The 17,501-nt window shown below is 46.4% G+C and overlaps 1 protein-coding gene across 1 annotated transcript in view; it reads right to left on the bottom strand.

The window, feature by feature from the left end:
• Nucleotides 1-17,501, bottom strand: part of SYN3 (synapsin III) — a 1,181,147-nt gene that overhangs the window by 935,007 nt on the left and 228,639 nt on the right. Inside the window, exon 2 of the mRNA XM_086953619.1 lies at nt 14,353-14,825. Within this exon, the coding sequence (XP_086809745.1) occupies nt 14,353-14,678 (326 nt within the window). The 5' untranslated portion in view covers nt 14,679-14,825. The remainder of the gene's footprint in view (nt 1-14,352; nt 14,826-17,501) is intronic.

Genomic DNA, 17,501 nt, shown 5'->3' with positions numbered 1-17,501 from the left:
AGTATTTTTCAGGAAACAATATCTCTGGTGACTAATGTACCCGCTGGAGAGAGATGGAGTTTTGTTTAGTGCCAGTTTTGACTCATCTAAGGTAGCGCAGAGCGTTAATATGCCTGCTGCACAGGACAAGTACCATCCAAATCACAGAACTTTATTTTATATGCATAGCTTAGCGGGTTACAGCTTTTGTCACAGAAACCCTTTTGTTACTGTGCAGTTCATAATTTACAAGCATACTCTAACACAGTGAACTATGATGTATCGTTTAAAAGCTGCATGCAAACTACATGATATAGGTTAGAAAGTTATGGTTTTTTTCTGAGTTTTCCATTATCCTAATGTTGCTAAAAAGCTTTTCTTGGGTTAGAAGTAAATTCTTATTAACAAAGTCAACCCTTAACACTGTGTTACGTTCTGAATCCTGGGTGTGTGATTCTCCAGACCAAGATCTCTAAAACCCTACCAGTATGGATGACATGAATCCTGCACCTTGTACTCCCCTTTGTCTTATGTAACATTTTCCATACATTGATTTACATATGTATGAATCATTGTCTCTGTAGTTGTGTGTGATGTAAAGTGCCCCGACTCCCTACACTGGTATGAGAGGCGCAATAAAACAAGTTAAATACATGTGAGAGAGGGGCTATGGAGGGATGAGAGGCACTGCGGGAGGGTGATAGTGAGGGAATCATCGAAAAGGCTCTAGCAAAGATTGTCGTATCCTGGTGCACAGTAAGTCCATCATTTACTACGCTTTAAAAGCTAATACAATTGAATATATAATGAAAAATGTGTTGTAGAATCTGCCACTTTTGCCTACATTTTCTTTGGGGCGGGGAGGGCCCCTCAGACCCTCCTGGTAGTGGTAAGGCACACTTGCTGAACTCAGTATGCACAGCATGGGGCCTGGGCTGACAAAATTTGCCAGGGCTGCTTTGTGTTTTCAATCCATCCCTGTAGGTTACCCATGGCTTTGCGCACTTGTACTGCAGTGTGACTGTCATTCAGCGAAGCAGTATGTGCACATACACGTTTATGGCAGTACTGGGGAGGTCCTCCGTTTTGCACCAAGATCATGTGCACCTATGTGTCTCTCTAGGAAAGAATGAGGACACTGAGGCCTTCCAAACTGCCAGACTTCGCATTATATGGGGTGGTGACATTTTTTCCTTAAGCACCGCTGAGAGCTCAGTCTCATGCCAAAGGTCCATGCTTTCTTTTTCTTGCACCAACCCTGTTTTGCCTCTATGTCAACGGGGTAATCGCCCACTTAGCGGGCGTAACTAACTCTGATGCACCGAAACTGGCCTCCGAGAGGGTATCAGCCATCATGTTCGCCGACGACACACTGCTTTTATCCAAGTCGGCAAAAGGTATCCAGTGCACCCTTGATGGCTTTGTGGACTTCTGTGAGACTCATGGATTAGAAATCAACGCCACAAAGACTAAATTCATGGTCTTCAACCCTCCACAGAAATTCCACTTCCGCCCAAGCATCTCACACACCAAGCTGGAAAGGGTAAATACCTTTGAATACCTGGGGATTGTTTTGAACGATAAATTTACCTGGAGCACTCACCTGGAAAAAGCGGCACTGAAACTGACCCAGCACTCGGGAGGGATAATGAAGCTCGTGGCAAACAACAAATCCTCGCTTAGGCCGATCGACCCCCCACTACAGATCTATAAATCCCAGGCCAAGGGGGCTGCCATCTATGGATCAGAACTCTGGGGCCATGAAAATACATCTAAATTGCTGAAGGTGGAAAATAGATTTATCCGTAACCTTGTAGGGCTACCACCGAGCACCCCCCTTGTCCCGTTGAGGATGGACCTTGGCCTATGCCCGCTTGATGAGGACCTGGCTCTACGCCCACTGGCCTTCTGGCGTAGATTATGGACAACCCCTGAATTGGCCAGTTACAGGGAAGGACTGCGGGAGATCCTAGCCCATCCTGGTGCCGGGAAAATCAAATGGCTCTACCATATCAAGCTTGAACTGGTGGCTGCAGGCCTCTCAAGTATGTGGTCTGACCCCCAGAACGTGTGCCACACTCTCTCTAAAAAGGATCTAGCCATGTCTTACCGAGAATCTAAACTTTCCCTGATTCTCAACCATCAATATCCCGGGTCCCTGACAGCGTCTTTTTTCTCTCACAAGGTGAACTACAACATGGAACCTACTCTAGACAAAATTTATCCCAATGTACTGAGAAAATTATATCTTCAGTGGAGACATGGTTCTCTCCCCATCAAAACTTTTACAACCAAATTGAACCATGATCCTAGCAGTACATGTCCTGCTTGTAGAAACTCGGATGAAAGCGAGCTCCACATTCTTTTTTTCTGTCCAGTTTACCATGGGATCCGTAGGCACTGGATTCTCCCTCTATGCAGAAACCTGGGTTTTAAGAAGTGTCTGCACGCTTACAGAGTCCTAAAAATTGACTTGTCAGACCATATTGTTTTTACAATGGCCAAGTACCTGGGCGCCCTCTGGTCCATCAGAAGGCAATGCCTTAAAACATAGACTGAGTATGGATCTGTTTTTATTATATGAGGATTCCTCTCCAGTATTGTTTTTATGTATTTTACATCTCATTGTACAAATCATTTAAATGTACTGTTTTATATGATTGTCTTTTATGGTAAATTTTTACCGAAATAAAGGTTTTTCAAAGCAAGCTTTCTTTTCTGATTGGCCGATACTGGTGGAGGGTTGGCCAATGAAGGAGAGAGGCAGAGCTAAGATTGCAGCCTAAGCCAGTCTTTTCCCTTGATATGAAACACAAATCTTCCACCCAGTTTACTGCTTGCTAGTTCTTGGTTCTAGGGCTCCACAAAGAAGGCCACGGGTTGCATCACTCTGATGTGGAGGCCAGAGCCAAATGAAACTGCCTGTGGCTCTCCCAGAGCCCCGCCCTCTATTGGTGATGGGACTCCAGTCAGGAGACTGAAAGCTGTATCACTCTGTTCTAAACATAAGGGCTCAATAAAAGCAGCACTTTGTCCTATGGCTCCCTCACAGAGCAAAGACTGTATTTTGCATGCCAGGCCTTAGTGATGGGGCTCCACTCAGGAGGCTACGGGTTGCATCACTCTGAAGTGGAGACAAGGGCCATATGAAACTGCCCGTGGCTCTCCCACAGCCCCAAGCCTCTACTGGTGATGGGACTCCACTCAAGAGACTGAAAGCAGTATCACTCTGCTCTTGATATCAGGACCCAATGAAAGCGGCACTCTGTCGTACGTCTCTCCTACAGACCCAAGCCTCTATTGGCGAAGGGTCTCCTCTCCGGAGCCTCAGTCTGCCTCACTCTGTTCTTCAGACCAGGGTCCTCTGAAAGTAGTGCCATGTACTATGGCTCTCCCACAGCCCCGAGCCTGTCTTCTGCATGCCAGGGCCTGGGGGTCTCATTGGATCCTGGGCTCAGGAGGCAGCGCGAAGCATCATGGAGCTATCCGCTTCCTGGTCCCAGGGGTTTGTGCAATGCCATGACGTGAGGTTGGGAGGCACACTCCCACACACCATCAGAACAGAACAAGAAGTGGCAAAGCATGATCAGAGCACAGCCAAGCACAGGCCTTCCCTCACAGGCTGTAATACTACATGAGGTTGGCACAGTTTTATGTGGACCGGTCACGGGGTGCCACCATGTGTCACCCATTACTGGCTTCTGTGCCCGTGGGATAGGACGGAGGGACTATCTTACAAGGAGAATGATAAGCTGAGCTGGAAACATCACACAAAGTGAGGCCAATTCACAAAGCACGTAAAGTAGCTCTACAGGGTTGTTACTCACTCATAAATGCCTTTGTAAATTGGCCCAGGAGCCCTCGAGCTGGTGCCCAGAGCTGCACCCTGTCTCAATCCATTGCAGACATATCTTCATCACACACAGTGCTAAGCGCTTTTGCGTATTTTCAAAGCTCGTTAAACTTTGTTCTGAGATCAGTGTTGGCCTTCCCTTTCTCCTGCACCACACTCACCTCCAAATGTTACCTACCCCCCTGGATCACATTTTTCAATGCTGGAAGTCCTGTTTGCCAGAAACACGATTTGCAATTGCTTTTACAAAATCTAATCCCCTCTTCCAGGTTTCGTCTGAACAAGTTGTTCTCAGCTGTCAGACCCAGTCCTTGTTTATGGAATGGTTAATGCATCCAGCAGGCCTGAAAAGCTGAGAGTCAGCCTCATTTATTTTCTGGGTTCGTTTTCCACTTTCACACTTGACACATCTTCTGTCTAAGCCCTCTGAAGGCTTCTCTGCCAGATTTGATTTCTTTCTTCCTTGCTTAGAGGATCCTGTTTAAAGGAACTGTAATAGCTATTTTCTGGTTTGCCTAGTAACATAAATTATTTTGCAACGGAAATGATAATACTGCGATGTTTTCCTGACCCATGCCCAACTAGGCCTCGACGCCATCTTGGATTAATATGGCCGCCGTTTCATAATATTCATTACGTGTTTTTGCTTCTCATTGACACCGCACACGCGGAGTCTGCGCTGTTGCTTTGTGTTGACTGCTGCTCTCAATGAATTCTGCAGGAAACCTTTGGTTACTTTTCAAGGCCCTTCCTGTTTGCTCACTGTAGGCCAGTCATGATGAGACAGACACACCATTGTTATGTAACTAGATGTGTGCTGTTGTTTCGCATGACATTAGGTGAATAGGATCATATTATTTTATATTTAGTGGGATAGTGCTAAGTTGGGGGTGTTATATGACGTTTTATAATGCTGATTGGGATTTGATGATGTATTCCTACATTTGGTTGACTGGTGTGATTTACATTGCTTTCTTTGGAAAAATGATCTATAAAAGGATGGGCCCGATTCACAGAATGAACTTAAGCCTTTATCCTAAACTTACTACTATTTTGGTGTTCATAGAATGCACTCCTACATTTGGTATTCACAGAATGAACTTACTACTTTTGGTATTCACAGAAGTTAGGATTTTGTCTTAAGTTTGTCTTAAGACAAACTTAAGACAGACTTAAGTTAGGAATTTGTCTTAAGTCTGTCTTAAGTCTGTCTTAAGCCCGTCTTAAGTTTGTCTTAAGTCAGTCTTAAGTCTGTCTTAAGACAACATCCTAACTTCTGTGAATACCAAAAGTAGTAAGTTCACTCTGTGAATACCAAAAGTAGTAAGTGCATTCTGTGAATACCAAAATAGTAGTAAGTTTAGGATTGAGTCTTAAGTTCATTCTGTGAATCAGGCCCAATATATCTATAAAAAGGATGTGTTGGGGGTGAGCCACACTTCTTTGGGTCTCTACCAGGGATACTGCCTGATTTTCTATTGGTTTACTGCACACTCTAAACTTCAGACTTTGCGCGTTGTCGCCTCTCTTTTAAAACCTTGGCGCTATCATGGCAATTGATTTCTGAGCCTTATTACTGATTTATCGAGACTAACTTTATTTTTGCCTTCTGTATTGCACTTTAATATTTCAATAAACCTTCATGATTTCTCTCATTTGCTGATCTTGAGCCTTTTAAGTCAGACCTGTATTGCCTGCCTGTTATTGAAATGCTGCTTTGAATCTTATGTTTAGGGACACATGCCCCATCTAGCCACCCGACTCCGAATGTGGGCGCTTTTTCTCTCATGTAAGATCACCTGTGAAATAGCGACCTCAGGACCATCCGGTGTAGAGAAAAACACAGGTCTCTCTCCTCAGCCCTGCTTCTCTGTCAATCACCACCAACAGGCATTCTGTAGTGTTTTATTGTTTGTTGATGGCAGCGGGGGCTTTGAGATGCATTGTGTCATCATTCGCTGAATTAGCCCATTCTGGGTTTAAAGCCAAGAATGCATTGGATTCTGGGCAGTGACGTTTCACTTTCAGCATTGCAGTAAGAATAAAAGTAAAATACATTATAATCACAGAACTTGATGCTGGTTCAAATGCCTGAACTGCTTAAGGCCCTTTGTCACGAGTGGTTTGGTGAGTGAGGCTGTAAGTATTGCATCTGTTAAAATATGAAATCCTTGGGACTGCATTTACAAGGAGCAATGATTTGTCAGCTACTAAGAGTGCAGCATCTTAACATGGGGCATGACATGGATTTTGGTGCTTTTCTGTATTAAAAGCTGAATGCCCGAGTGATTAGGGCAAAACTTGTAATTCGATTTCTGCACAAACCAGAGTTTGCATAGGGAGCCGAAAAGAACAGGCCATTTGTAAAAAGGGCATCGTGTATCAGGTATGGCACAGAGCCACTTAGCTCCTATGTTTATTGCGCAGCCAGTTGACACGCATAGTAACAGACATAACTAACAATTACAGGGCCATGTAACAGCAAGGTGTGCATTTTCTAGCTGCACCAGATTCACTCACAGCTAAGAGCTTGAAGTTCTCTTAGGAAATCAATCAATCAATCAATATATTTATAGAGCGCGCTACTCACCCGTGAGGGTCTCAAGGCGCTGAAGGGAGAGGGGTGCTGTTACTGCTCGAGTAGCCAGGTCTTGAGGTGCTTCCTGAAGGTGAGGTGGTCCTGGGTCAGTTGTAGGTGTGCGAGAGGGAGATCCATGTCTTGGCGGCCAGGTAGGAGAATGATCTTCCTCCGGTGGTGGTCTGCGAATCTGCTGGACGGTGGCGAGGGCGAGGCTGGTGGACCGGAGCTGGCGGGTGCGGGTGTAGAACGAGAGGCGGTTGTTGAGGTATTCGGGCCCATGTTGTGGAGCGCTTTGTGTGCGTGGGTGAGCAGCCTGAACGTGATCCTCTTGCTGACGGGGAGCCAGTGCAGGTTTCTCAGGTGGGCGGAAATGTGGCTGTGGTGAGGGATGTCGAGGATGAGTCGTGCGGAGGCGTTCTGTATGCGCTGAAGGCGTTTCTGCAGTTTGGCTGTGGTTCCTGCAGATAGGGCGTTCCCGTAGTCCAGTCGGCTGGTGACGAGGGTATGGGTGACCGTCTTTCTGGTTTCGGTGGGGATCCACCGGAAGATCTTTCGGAGCATGCGCAGGGTGTTGAAACAAGAGGACGAGACTGCGTTGACTTGCTTGGTCATCGTGAGGGAGGAGTCCAGGATGAATCCCAGGTTGCGTGTGTGGTCCATGGGTGTTGGTGCGGTGCCCAGCGTCGTGGGCCACCAGGAGTTGTCCCAGGCAGATGGGGATTGTCCGAGGATGAGGACCTCCGTCTTGTCCGAGTTGAGCTTCAGACGGCTGTGCTTCATCCATTCCGCGACATCTTTCATTCCGTCCTGGAAGTTGCTTTTGGCGATGGATGGGTCTTTGGTGAGGGAGAGTATCAGTTGGGTGTCGTCGGCATAGGAGATGATCTTGATGTTGTGTTTGCGTGCAATGGTGGCGAGGGGGCTCATGTAGATATTGAAGAAGATTGGGCTGAGTGAGGAGCCTTGGGGTACGCCGCAGATGATCTTGGTGGCCTCGGAGCGGAAAAGAGGGAGGCGGACTCTCTGGGTTCTGTCGGAGAGGAACGATGTGATCCAGTCCAGGGCCTTTCCTTGGATCCCAGTGTTGTAGAGGTGGGTTATTAGGGTGCGGTGGTAGACGGTATCAAAGGCTGCAGAGGAGGTCCAAGATACCTTTAGCTGCAATGGAAATGAAGTGTTATGTTGTGCTCAGAAGCTTTCTTTGTTAAATAATCCTGTATCATGGTGAGGCTGTGACTATCCTTGTTAATACCAGCATTGCTGAGGGGTTCTTGACGTCATCATGTGCAAAGGGCCCGGACACTAGAGTGTGCCTGTAGTCACTTTCATTCTATTGCTATATTGTGAAAAATAATAGAAAACGATGCTATCTCTTTTTAAATGGTGAACAATAAAGAAATGTGAAACATTTTCAAAACAGGATTAGGATTCTAGTGTGGTGATTTTTCCGAGATAGAATTGTTTTTTTATTTTTTTCTCACAATGAAGCAAAAACATGGAAGTGAATTTGCTCTAGGATCTCAAACAGAATCCAGATCAGGTGATATTTTGTCTTATCTTCACTAAGATAAGGGCCTTAGGATCTAAGAGTGATAAAAGGATTTCACGGTCCTGATGAAAGCCCAGCCACCATGCCACTACATTACGTTGGGGTGGAAACATGTTGAAACACTCAGCAGAAACATGTTGACCTTAACACGATTGTGAGAAACATACCATAATAATTAACTAATCTCTCCCACTCCTTTTTTTTATTTTTAATCTTGTATAGGATAAGACCATAATATATGAATTAATAAAATCAAGTGTGATTGTACCCACTCTAATCCAATTGTATTAATAGTCAGTGGTGGACCCTCCATCCTCTTCACTCACCATGTAACATACATCGAAAGACTCCAAAAGCTCAAGATAAAGCTTCTACGCATCACGAAGATGCTGTCGAAGGAGCAACCCCAATGATGAAGCATGCCAACTAGTGTGGGCGAGGAATCACATCCTTTTTAAGGAGTCCTTACCCCTCACAATCACATTTACTAAGTATTCCATATTATTCAGACCATAGTTTGGATAGAAATAACTAAAGAGTAATTGCATAAAGACTCACGCCTACAAAACGTTTATAGTGTCTCCTACCAATTTATAGCCTGCCAGTCTTTTTGAGTTTAGATATAATTGTTTGGCGAGGCCATAGATGACTTTGTATGTTGGACAGGGCTGCAATGGTCCATTTGAGGGGAAGGGCAAGTTATTAAAAAAGTGATAGCACCAAGATTCAATTACATTTTTGGACTGCTCCCACTGGCTTTTAATGAGTGCTCTTCTTTAACGATATTTAGACTGCACGCAGTGGAGACCTCAGACGTCTTTAAGTACAACACATATAATTGTGCTGTAAAGCCCATCTCTGATATACTTTTTCTTCTCAAAGCTAAACTGACCAGCTGACTGCGTTAAAGACTTTTGAAAGGAAATGTGCATGGTCCAGAACAGTTTGTCAACATCACTTGGTCTCCAGAATTCAATATTTAAGCAAACTGAGCAAACGTGGCGATCAATTCAAACTGTTAACTAATAATGGACTTCTGCATCTCAAGGGGACAATCTGGAACCACAATGAACTCCAAACTGACGGCTAAAAGACATATTGGAAATATTGGATAGAGAAGGACATCTAAATTCTTGGTGAGATAAAGACAGAAGACACAACCAAACCGTTTGAAATGCTACCAGATGAATTTCAACAAGAAGCAAGGCCAAAGTATAAATACGCGCAGTTGAAACACTGTGTTCTTCTGAATCCCAAAGCAGTGCCTACCTCCAATATATAGGGAATACATATTGAATTAGGAGGGGGGCCAATGTTGCATTGGGTGGATGTTGCAGCCTGTTTGGGCAGGAGATGGTGCAGGGTGGGTCTGCAGTAAATGTTGCTGATTGGATAGGTAGAAGATGTTGCAGCCTAGATGAGGAAAAGATTCTGAACTGAGAATGGGCACTAGATGCTGCAGTCTGGGTGGGCAGGAGATGTTTGAAGTCTACGTGGGGAATGGATGTTAATTTAGTAGCGTCAGTGGAGGTTGCTTTGCACGTGCAGTAGGTGTTGAAGTCTGGGCGGTAGGTGTTGCTGATTTGGGGGGCTGTAGCTGTTGCTTTCAGAGTGGTACAAAAGGGGGTGGTGATGGACAGAGCATCTGAATCAATCAAACACTCACACCCAGTCAGAATATGAGGGTTTAATCCATCACCGTTCTTTAGCCCACTCTGCCACCCCAGTTCAGACATGGCTATATGCAAATCAGTCTGACCCTGTGCCTCATGGGAACAGTCCAGCCCGAACTGCCAAGCCATGTCTTCCCTGGACCGGAAACAAGTTTCTGAGGACCGGTTTCTGGCATTACAGCGTTCTTCAGCCCGGCTTGCTTGAATCCAGTGGCAAAGTGAGCAAGGGACTCATGTCTGAGCATACCCTGCCACACTTATGGCGGCCAAAAGCGCTACAAAAGGGGGTGGTGATGGACGGAGTATCTGAATCAATCAAACACTTACACCCAGTCAGAATATGAGGGTTTAATCCATCATCGTTCTTTAGCCCACTCTGCCACCCCAGTTCAGACATGGCTATATGCAAATCAGTCTGACCCTGTGCCTCATGGGAACAGTCCAGCCCGAACTGCCAAGCCATGTCTTCCCTGGACCGGAAACAAGCTTCCGAGGACCAGTTTCTGTCATTCCAGCCGCCTTCAGCTTGGCTTGCTTGAATCCAGTGGCAACGTGAGCAAGGGACTCACGTCTGAGCATACCCTGCCACATTTATGGCGGCCAAAAGCGGTACAAAAGGGGGTGGGCAGTCTATATTGGTTTCGGTCTGGGTCGGCAGTAGAGTTTGCTGTCTGTTTGGGTAGTAGATGTTGCAGTCTGGGAGCAGAATAGCTGTTGAATTGGGAGTGGGCAGTTGATGTTGACTGGATGTTGTAGTCTAGGTGGCAAACACACGTTGAATTGGGAGTGGGCAGTCAAGCGGGCAGTAGCTGCTTCCGTCCAGGTTTCCGTTTAGGTGGGCAGAGGTGCTTCAAAAGCCCTCTGTTTTCCCTGACTCTATTATAAAGTCACACACTCTACAGCAATAAAGACAAGTGGAGTCACAATGGCTGCACGCATTTAACTCCACCTTGCAAGTCGAAGTGTACTGGGCAGAGTGTGCTAGGGACGAGGCAGGAAGTAAACACAGTTCAAATTATTAGTACTGCAGTCAAACGGCACGGCTGTCCCCAGATAAATAAACATAAAAAGTCACATGTCGTCGCACGGGCCCACGCTGCGTGCAGTGCGTGCTCTCTTCACGAGGTAAAACTTCTCAGGCTTTGATCTCTGCGGGAGGAAGTGGGCTCTGTGCCCTGGAAGAAATGGTTCGGTCTGCCTGTGATAGGGCACAGTTTGTTTCTATGCGTGGCCGTTAACACTTCATCGTTGCAAGACTGCATTTTGTTGTTTGCCTTTAAAAGATTCCATTTCTTTTAGCGCTATGGCTCACACACCACATTTTCATCCTGCTTTTCAGGATAGTGCTCTTTGAGTGCCATCTTGTGGCAATATAGAAGTACAACATGCCAAATACATTATATTAATTCTCCGAAAGGGCTGCCTCTGTCGCTGCCTCTGTCGCTTTCGCCAGTTTCTCGAGTTCTTTGAGCACAGTTAATGCATAAGGAGAAAGTAGAGACTGATCAAAATACACAAGAGCGATGAGAGAGGGAGAAAAGAGTAAGAGGAGAAGAGGGAGACAGAATGGATGGATGAAAAGAGAGATAGAGATGGTTGTCCAAAGACGTGATACTCTGAGCCAACAACTGACTTACTTGCATCGTGGAGTGGTGTGGCTCACTGGTTAGAGGCGGCAGACCCAGAAGCAGAGAACGGCCCGGGACCAGGGTTCAATTCCCGACGCGGCAGGGTCGTAGACCAGGGTCAGCGGACTCGATAATTCTCGCCTCTGTGCTTACTCTAACCAGGGATCACAACTCTAACCAGGGATCACACTCGGCAACTCTGGGCATTCGCTTGCCTCATCTCTACAATGGCCCCCCACATTCACTGGGAATGCATGGTTTCACCTTGGAGATAACCCAGTAGGGACCATCTCACAGGGATATAATGGTATTTCATTGTGTACCATGCATCAATTGATATGGTAAAATCTGTTACCCCACAAAATGAGTATGAAGGAAATCTTTGCATTTGTTAAAATTGTTTCCTGCCATTTTTCAAAATGTCTTCTTTCTTGCACACTGGCTTACATTTGAATCTAAAGAGGAAGAAAAATTCAGGGATGATAACAAAGTTATACTATTCTATGTTTCCCACCTTTTCCTCATCAAAACATACCACACTTGTGTGACTGGGCCTATCATCCGCTACCTGATAGGCCCAAAAATGTAACAAAGAGTCATCTAAGTTTTCACCATGAGAATTGACCCATTTTGGCGATGTGAGTAGCTGCATTATTTTAGGCCCGAGTTTGCCCCTCATGAAAAGAAACTTGCTAAACTTAGACATTTCTAAAAAATAGACACCCAGGGGAGTCGATGGGGGTGTGGCTTGTGCGAATCCCACTGCCTTGCCTTACCCAGAATACCGTGCCAACCGAACCCTTTGGTTAAAATCACACATTTACCTCACATTTCTGAGGGAAACTTCCAGAATCTGTGGGTATTCACAAAATTCCTTTTACCCAGCATTCTCACTATAAACTCTCAATAAATATGGTACCTCACTTGTGTTATTGGACCTATCACCTGCAAGACGATAGGCCCCAAAACGCAACATGGAAACATCAAGTTTTCATTGAGAAAATTTACATATTTTGGAGATGTGAGCAGCTGGATATGAGCTGGGCTTGGCCCCCCTCAAGGAAAACAATGAAACCCCTAGATAGCAGGGGAGTCCAGGGTGCTGTAACTTGTGCAGACCAACTAGCTTTTTTTTACCCAGAATGCCCTGCAGTCCTCAACAGTTGACTAAAAATATTGCATCGTCCTCACATTTCTGTGAGGGAAAGTTATAGAATTTGCAAGGATCCACACAATTCCTATCATACAGCGATCCCACACTTCTGTCAGTAACAACAGTAACCTACTGCAAACGCTGGGTGAAAGGACTCTTCACCCAATAACAACAGTCCCTCTTTGAGACTTTTCAATTGTTTTTAGCCTGCCTGGATCGTGAGAATCTTCACAACGTGTCTGTTACAAATGGCTTTGATGTGCTGGCAATCAAAAAAGGAGAGGCCTCTTATTTTACAATAGAAATTAAACGTTCCTCCCAATCTTCTCTTCCCCACTCCTTCAACAGTATATTCCATTCCCATATCAAGGCACAAACAGAATGCATTTGAATACAAATGCCCTTTTGTGTTTCTACATCCAATCATGAACACAAAGGGGGCGAGCCTTTTCAGTGTGTGCCTTCTCCCCATAGAACACTTTCTCCTCTGCAGCCACGCCATATTCTTCTGCGATACCAAATATATTTAAAAACATATCTTTTCTCTGCAGTAATCAAAGCTGTATTCAATTACTTGGTGCCACATATGACGGTTCAACAAATAAATAGTACTTTGAACTTCGGTGGTCACGGTCTAGGACCACTGACAGGATACCACTTCTTCGATGCGCTACACCAAATATTACTTCTTTCTAGTTAAATCATTATGACATATTTTGATCTGCCTGAAGGATCGCCTGTGTGTGCCTACAGGTCAAAATAAACTGCTTTAGCACATCACAGACCTCTGGCAAGCAGTAGAATGCTGACACTTTTGACAGTCATATGTGCCATGCAGACATGAAGTGACATGAACCACTTTGTAACTCCTCCTTGTTTCCTGCCATGTCACCCAGCTCTAGAGTCGCCTGCCAGGCAGCTTGGTGCCCATAATGCCACAAAGTGACGCTTCCACTCTTTGAGGAGCTGTGGCACTGTGACAAGTCAGTGGGGTTTTGAGCAGAGGTGGAAGAAGAGAAACAACACACATCAAGGGTGGGAAATATTGCACCACATGAAGACGTGCAAAGTACTCCGGCTTCACTTCAGGAGTAGTGTCACTTTTGCCCAACGCATTGTCTGCGGCGGAATCTCCCACCCAACATGGGTTGACATCAGACTGCAGAGAATTGTATATCCTGCAGCCCCTCAGGATTCAAACCAGTTTAGAGTGGCAGTGGGAAATCACTCTTGGCGAGCACATCATCTATTTTCCCCACTTCCATAAGTCCCACCTGGACTTCTAGCAGAGGGAAAATGAGAGGGACGGCCGGGCACTCTTCCAACAGGACGTGGATGCTCAGCCGAGGCTACCAGGCAGGGACTTCTTTTCACTCAATTTCTTCATTTTGCTTGACAGAATCACAATTTGTGTAACTATGCAAACTTTTCACAGCCCTCACAAGACTGTCTGAGTTTTCCAGTGGGCTCCGCTCTTGTACATAAGGCTAGTAAGATAGGGAGGTGGGGATGAGGGGGGCGGGGGGTGAGAGCTTCAGATTTCCCTACAATCAGGCTGGCATATGATGTTAAAATACATTTTACAACAAGCAGGGTGCAAAAGAGGAGCTAAAGGGACAGTGGAAAGGGAGAGAAATGTGGATTGGCAGCAGTACTAAGTGAGAGAGACACAACATTTTGTAAAATAACCAACATTTTGATAACTTTCAAAGATGAGTGTGTGTGTGTTTTTGTCAGTGTGTGCATGCAAAACCCACAGGTGAAATCCAACAGAAATCTCACCATACCCAACTGAAAGCACCTGTACCCAACTATTCATCAGAAAATACAATTATTAGGGGTGTGTAAAACCCCAAACACCCCCCTGAAGCTACGCCCCTGTATGGCTGGTGTCTGCTCCTAGCCCGCTGTGACCAGTCTGACTTTGATTCCTTACCAGTCGGTGTGTGGATCGTCAATCACCAGGAGAACCTTGGGCTTGTGGACCACAGGAGGCCCTGGGCTCGCAGATGGCTCCACCAGCCCCGCGGGGGCGGCCTGCGTGCTCTGCTTCATGGCATTGGAGATGGAGCTGAAGATGCTGCTGGTGGAGGAGGAGGCAGACGAGTTGGAGGAGGACAGAGCCGGCTGCTGCTTGCGGTCCGTCGCCGGGGACGCCGGAGAGCTGGTGGAGTTGTCTGGGCGCTGCAGGTCCATCATGTAGCCATTGGGCAAGTTGGCCACAAAGCTGCTGTCTGAAAGGCGCCTCCGGAGGAAATTCATAGCTGCGATGTCTGCGCCTGCACAAGGTCAAGGTATTGTTCGCTGAGGCACGTTGAGGTATGCGGTGTTGTGTGGCTTCAAAATCAGTAGAGCCTGCACTTCCTGGTCAAAGGCCTCCAATGGCTGGAACTTCTGCACTCCTCAACCCTGTAGACAGAGAAAGAGACGAAGGACTATGTTACGATCAAGCTCCAATTGACATTTAGCATTGTTGTCCTTTTACCATCAGGGATGGGGCAGTGACCTGCAGACAAGCCTCACCAGGAAGAGCATGCCAGGTCCTTTCCAGGGGAGGCCACAGCAGACCCCATCCTACATAGAGCACCAACCTGCATAGGGTTAGTATGGGGATACTTTCTATGGCATTTAAGTGCATAGAATAAAGAACACACAGGACCAGGGGAGATGCAGCAGGCAACGTGGGATTGTGCATTCCCGCCCAGAGGAAGAAGTAACAAGGGGCAGGGGGTGTGAGGGAGGGGCTGTAGAGGGAACACACAGGCAGCTGGAATGTACTAAACAACCCCATCGAGGGAGTGAGAGAGACAGCACAGGTAGCAATGTTTCAGTGTCAGATACAGGGAAACCTACTGGGAGGTAGAGGGTGGTGGCGGCTTTGAGGGGTGCGGGGCTGTGAGCTTCTCAGCCCTCCCAGTCCTAAAGGGAGCCTTGAGGGAACAGCACACAATGCTCTAACAGGCGCATGAGCGGTTTGCTGCTGTGGAGAAAGAATACCCCGTGCACTGCCCCACACCATGAACTATTAGGACGGTGTCTGTGCTTGTGTTCAGAACTACCCGCAGTTCTTGTGGATTTTAGCCAATTTGACTTGTTTGAAAATTGCACTGGAAAACGAATCGTTCGACCCCTTTAAAAGTATACTTGGGGTCTGCGCCTTGAGACACTAGCGGGTGAGTAGCGTGCTTTACAAATACTCTTGATTGATTGGTCTGTGTCAGGATTTGACTTCAAAAAAGTATCTAGAGGCTCTGTGGCCTGCTTGCAGTGCTTGGAAGGTTCCCTTTGGGGGCTGGCATTATCGTTTTGTTTTTCGAGGACTACTTTTCGCTTAATCGGGGTTTAAGGGCGGGACCCACCCAACCTGGAGAGGGACCTGAGGACTGAGAGGCCAGCACGGCAGAGAAGTGCAAATCATACTAACATTTCATCCAGCCTATATTCAGTAACATGTGAATTCAACGCATTTAGAGCAAATACATTTTTATAAACCTGATATAAAGAATCGATGGAAGCCATAGCATGCTGGTAAGTGAACGTTCCCTTGTTTCATTTTATTCATGTCTGTGACAGTTTGATATCAATTCTAAAAAAAAAAGTATCTTCTAAAGGGCTTTTCCTACATGAGGTCTGATAATTTCATGCTTTAATTGGTCAGTTCTCATGAGAAGGTATGAATGTATTCGACTGAAGCTGAGTTATCTTAATTTTGTCTGATTTCAGCCGAATTAATAACTTTAATATGCCGACCTTCGGTTAACGACTAAAACCAAGCATTGGCAAAGCCAATGGGTCTTGCTTATACAAGAGATATTGGGATTGGCAATGAGGATTTTCCATTTTGTACACCAGTGTGGCTGCTGTTCAGCATGACTAAAAGGTAGTGCAGTGGAGTGTCCTAGAATGGAGTGTGGGGGGTAGCGTGTTGTAGACTGGATTTGTTGGAGTAGAGTGCTGTAGAGTGGAGTGGGGGAGTGTCGTACATTTGAATAGAGAGTGTCGTAGAGTGCAGTGCCATAAAGTGGGGTGGCATAGAGTGAAGCTTGGTGGAATAAGGTGGAGTGGGTTGGAGTAGATTGGGGTAGTGGGGTGGATTGGATTGAGTTAGTGGGGTGGATTGGATTATAATAGATTGGGGTTGAATTGGATTGCGGTAGAGTGGGCTGGAATGAGTGAGGGATGTGGATTGGAGTGGGTGGACCGGATGGGGTGGAATGGATTGCAGTGGGGTGGATTGAAATGGGGTGAGGTGAAATGGAGTGGAGTGGATTAGATTGTTTGAGGTGGGTTAGAGTGGAGTTTGATGGATTGGATTAGAGTAGGGTGGTTCAAAGTGGAGTGAATTAGAGTGTAGTGGAGGGGTGTGGATTGGACTGGACCGTACGGGGTGGATTGGAGTGGGGTGGATTGGATTGGAACGGGGTGTATTGGAATGAAGTAGGGTGGATTTGACTGGAGTAGGGCAGGTGGTGGGACCGAGTGGGCTGGACTGAACTGGAGTGGGGTGGGGTGGATTGGATTGGGGTAGAATAGAGTAGAGGGGGTGGACTGGGCTGACGTGGGGTGGATTAGATTGGAGTGTGATGGATTGGATTGGGGTGGGGTGGACTGGAATGGGATGATTAGAGTGGAATGGGGTGGGTTGGAGTGCGGTGAATAGGAGAGGGGTGGAATTCAGCAGGGTGAATTGGAGCGAGGTAGATTATAGCGGTGTGGAGAAGATAGGAGTAAATTGGATTGCAGTGGGGTGAGGTGGATTGGATTGAGTTGGGTGGCTTGGACTAGGGTGGATTAGGTTGAGGTGGATTGGATTGTAGTGGGGTAAACAATTTGGATGGGGTGGAGTGGAGTGGAATGGAGTGGAGTGGGGTAGATTGGATTTGGCTGTACTGGGGTGGATTGGATTGGAATGGGGTGGACTGGATTAGGGTGCGGTAAATTGGATCTGAGTAGGTTGAAGTGGGGCGGATTGGAGTGGAGCAGACTCTTTTGGATTGGAGTGGGGCAGACTGTTTTGGATTGGAGTGGGGCAGATTGGAGTGGGCAGATTGTTTTGGTTTGAAGTGGGGCAGATAGGTTTGGATG

This window comes from Lissotriton vulgaris, chromosome 1_2, assembly GCF_964263255.1.
Source record: "Lissotriton vulgaris chromosome 1_2, aLisVul1.2, whole genome shotgun sequence".
In the NCBI taxonomy this organism is placed as follows: domain Eukaryota; kingdom Metazoa; phylum Chordata; class Amphibia; order Caudata; family Salamandridae; genus Lissotriton; species Lissotriton vulgaris.
This window is presented reverse-complemented; position numbering and strand designations above follow the sequence as displayed.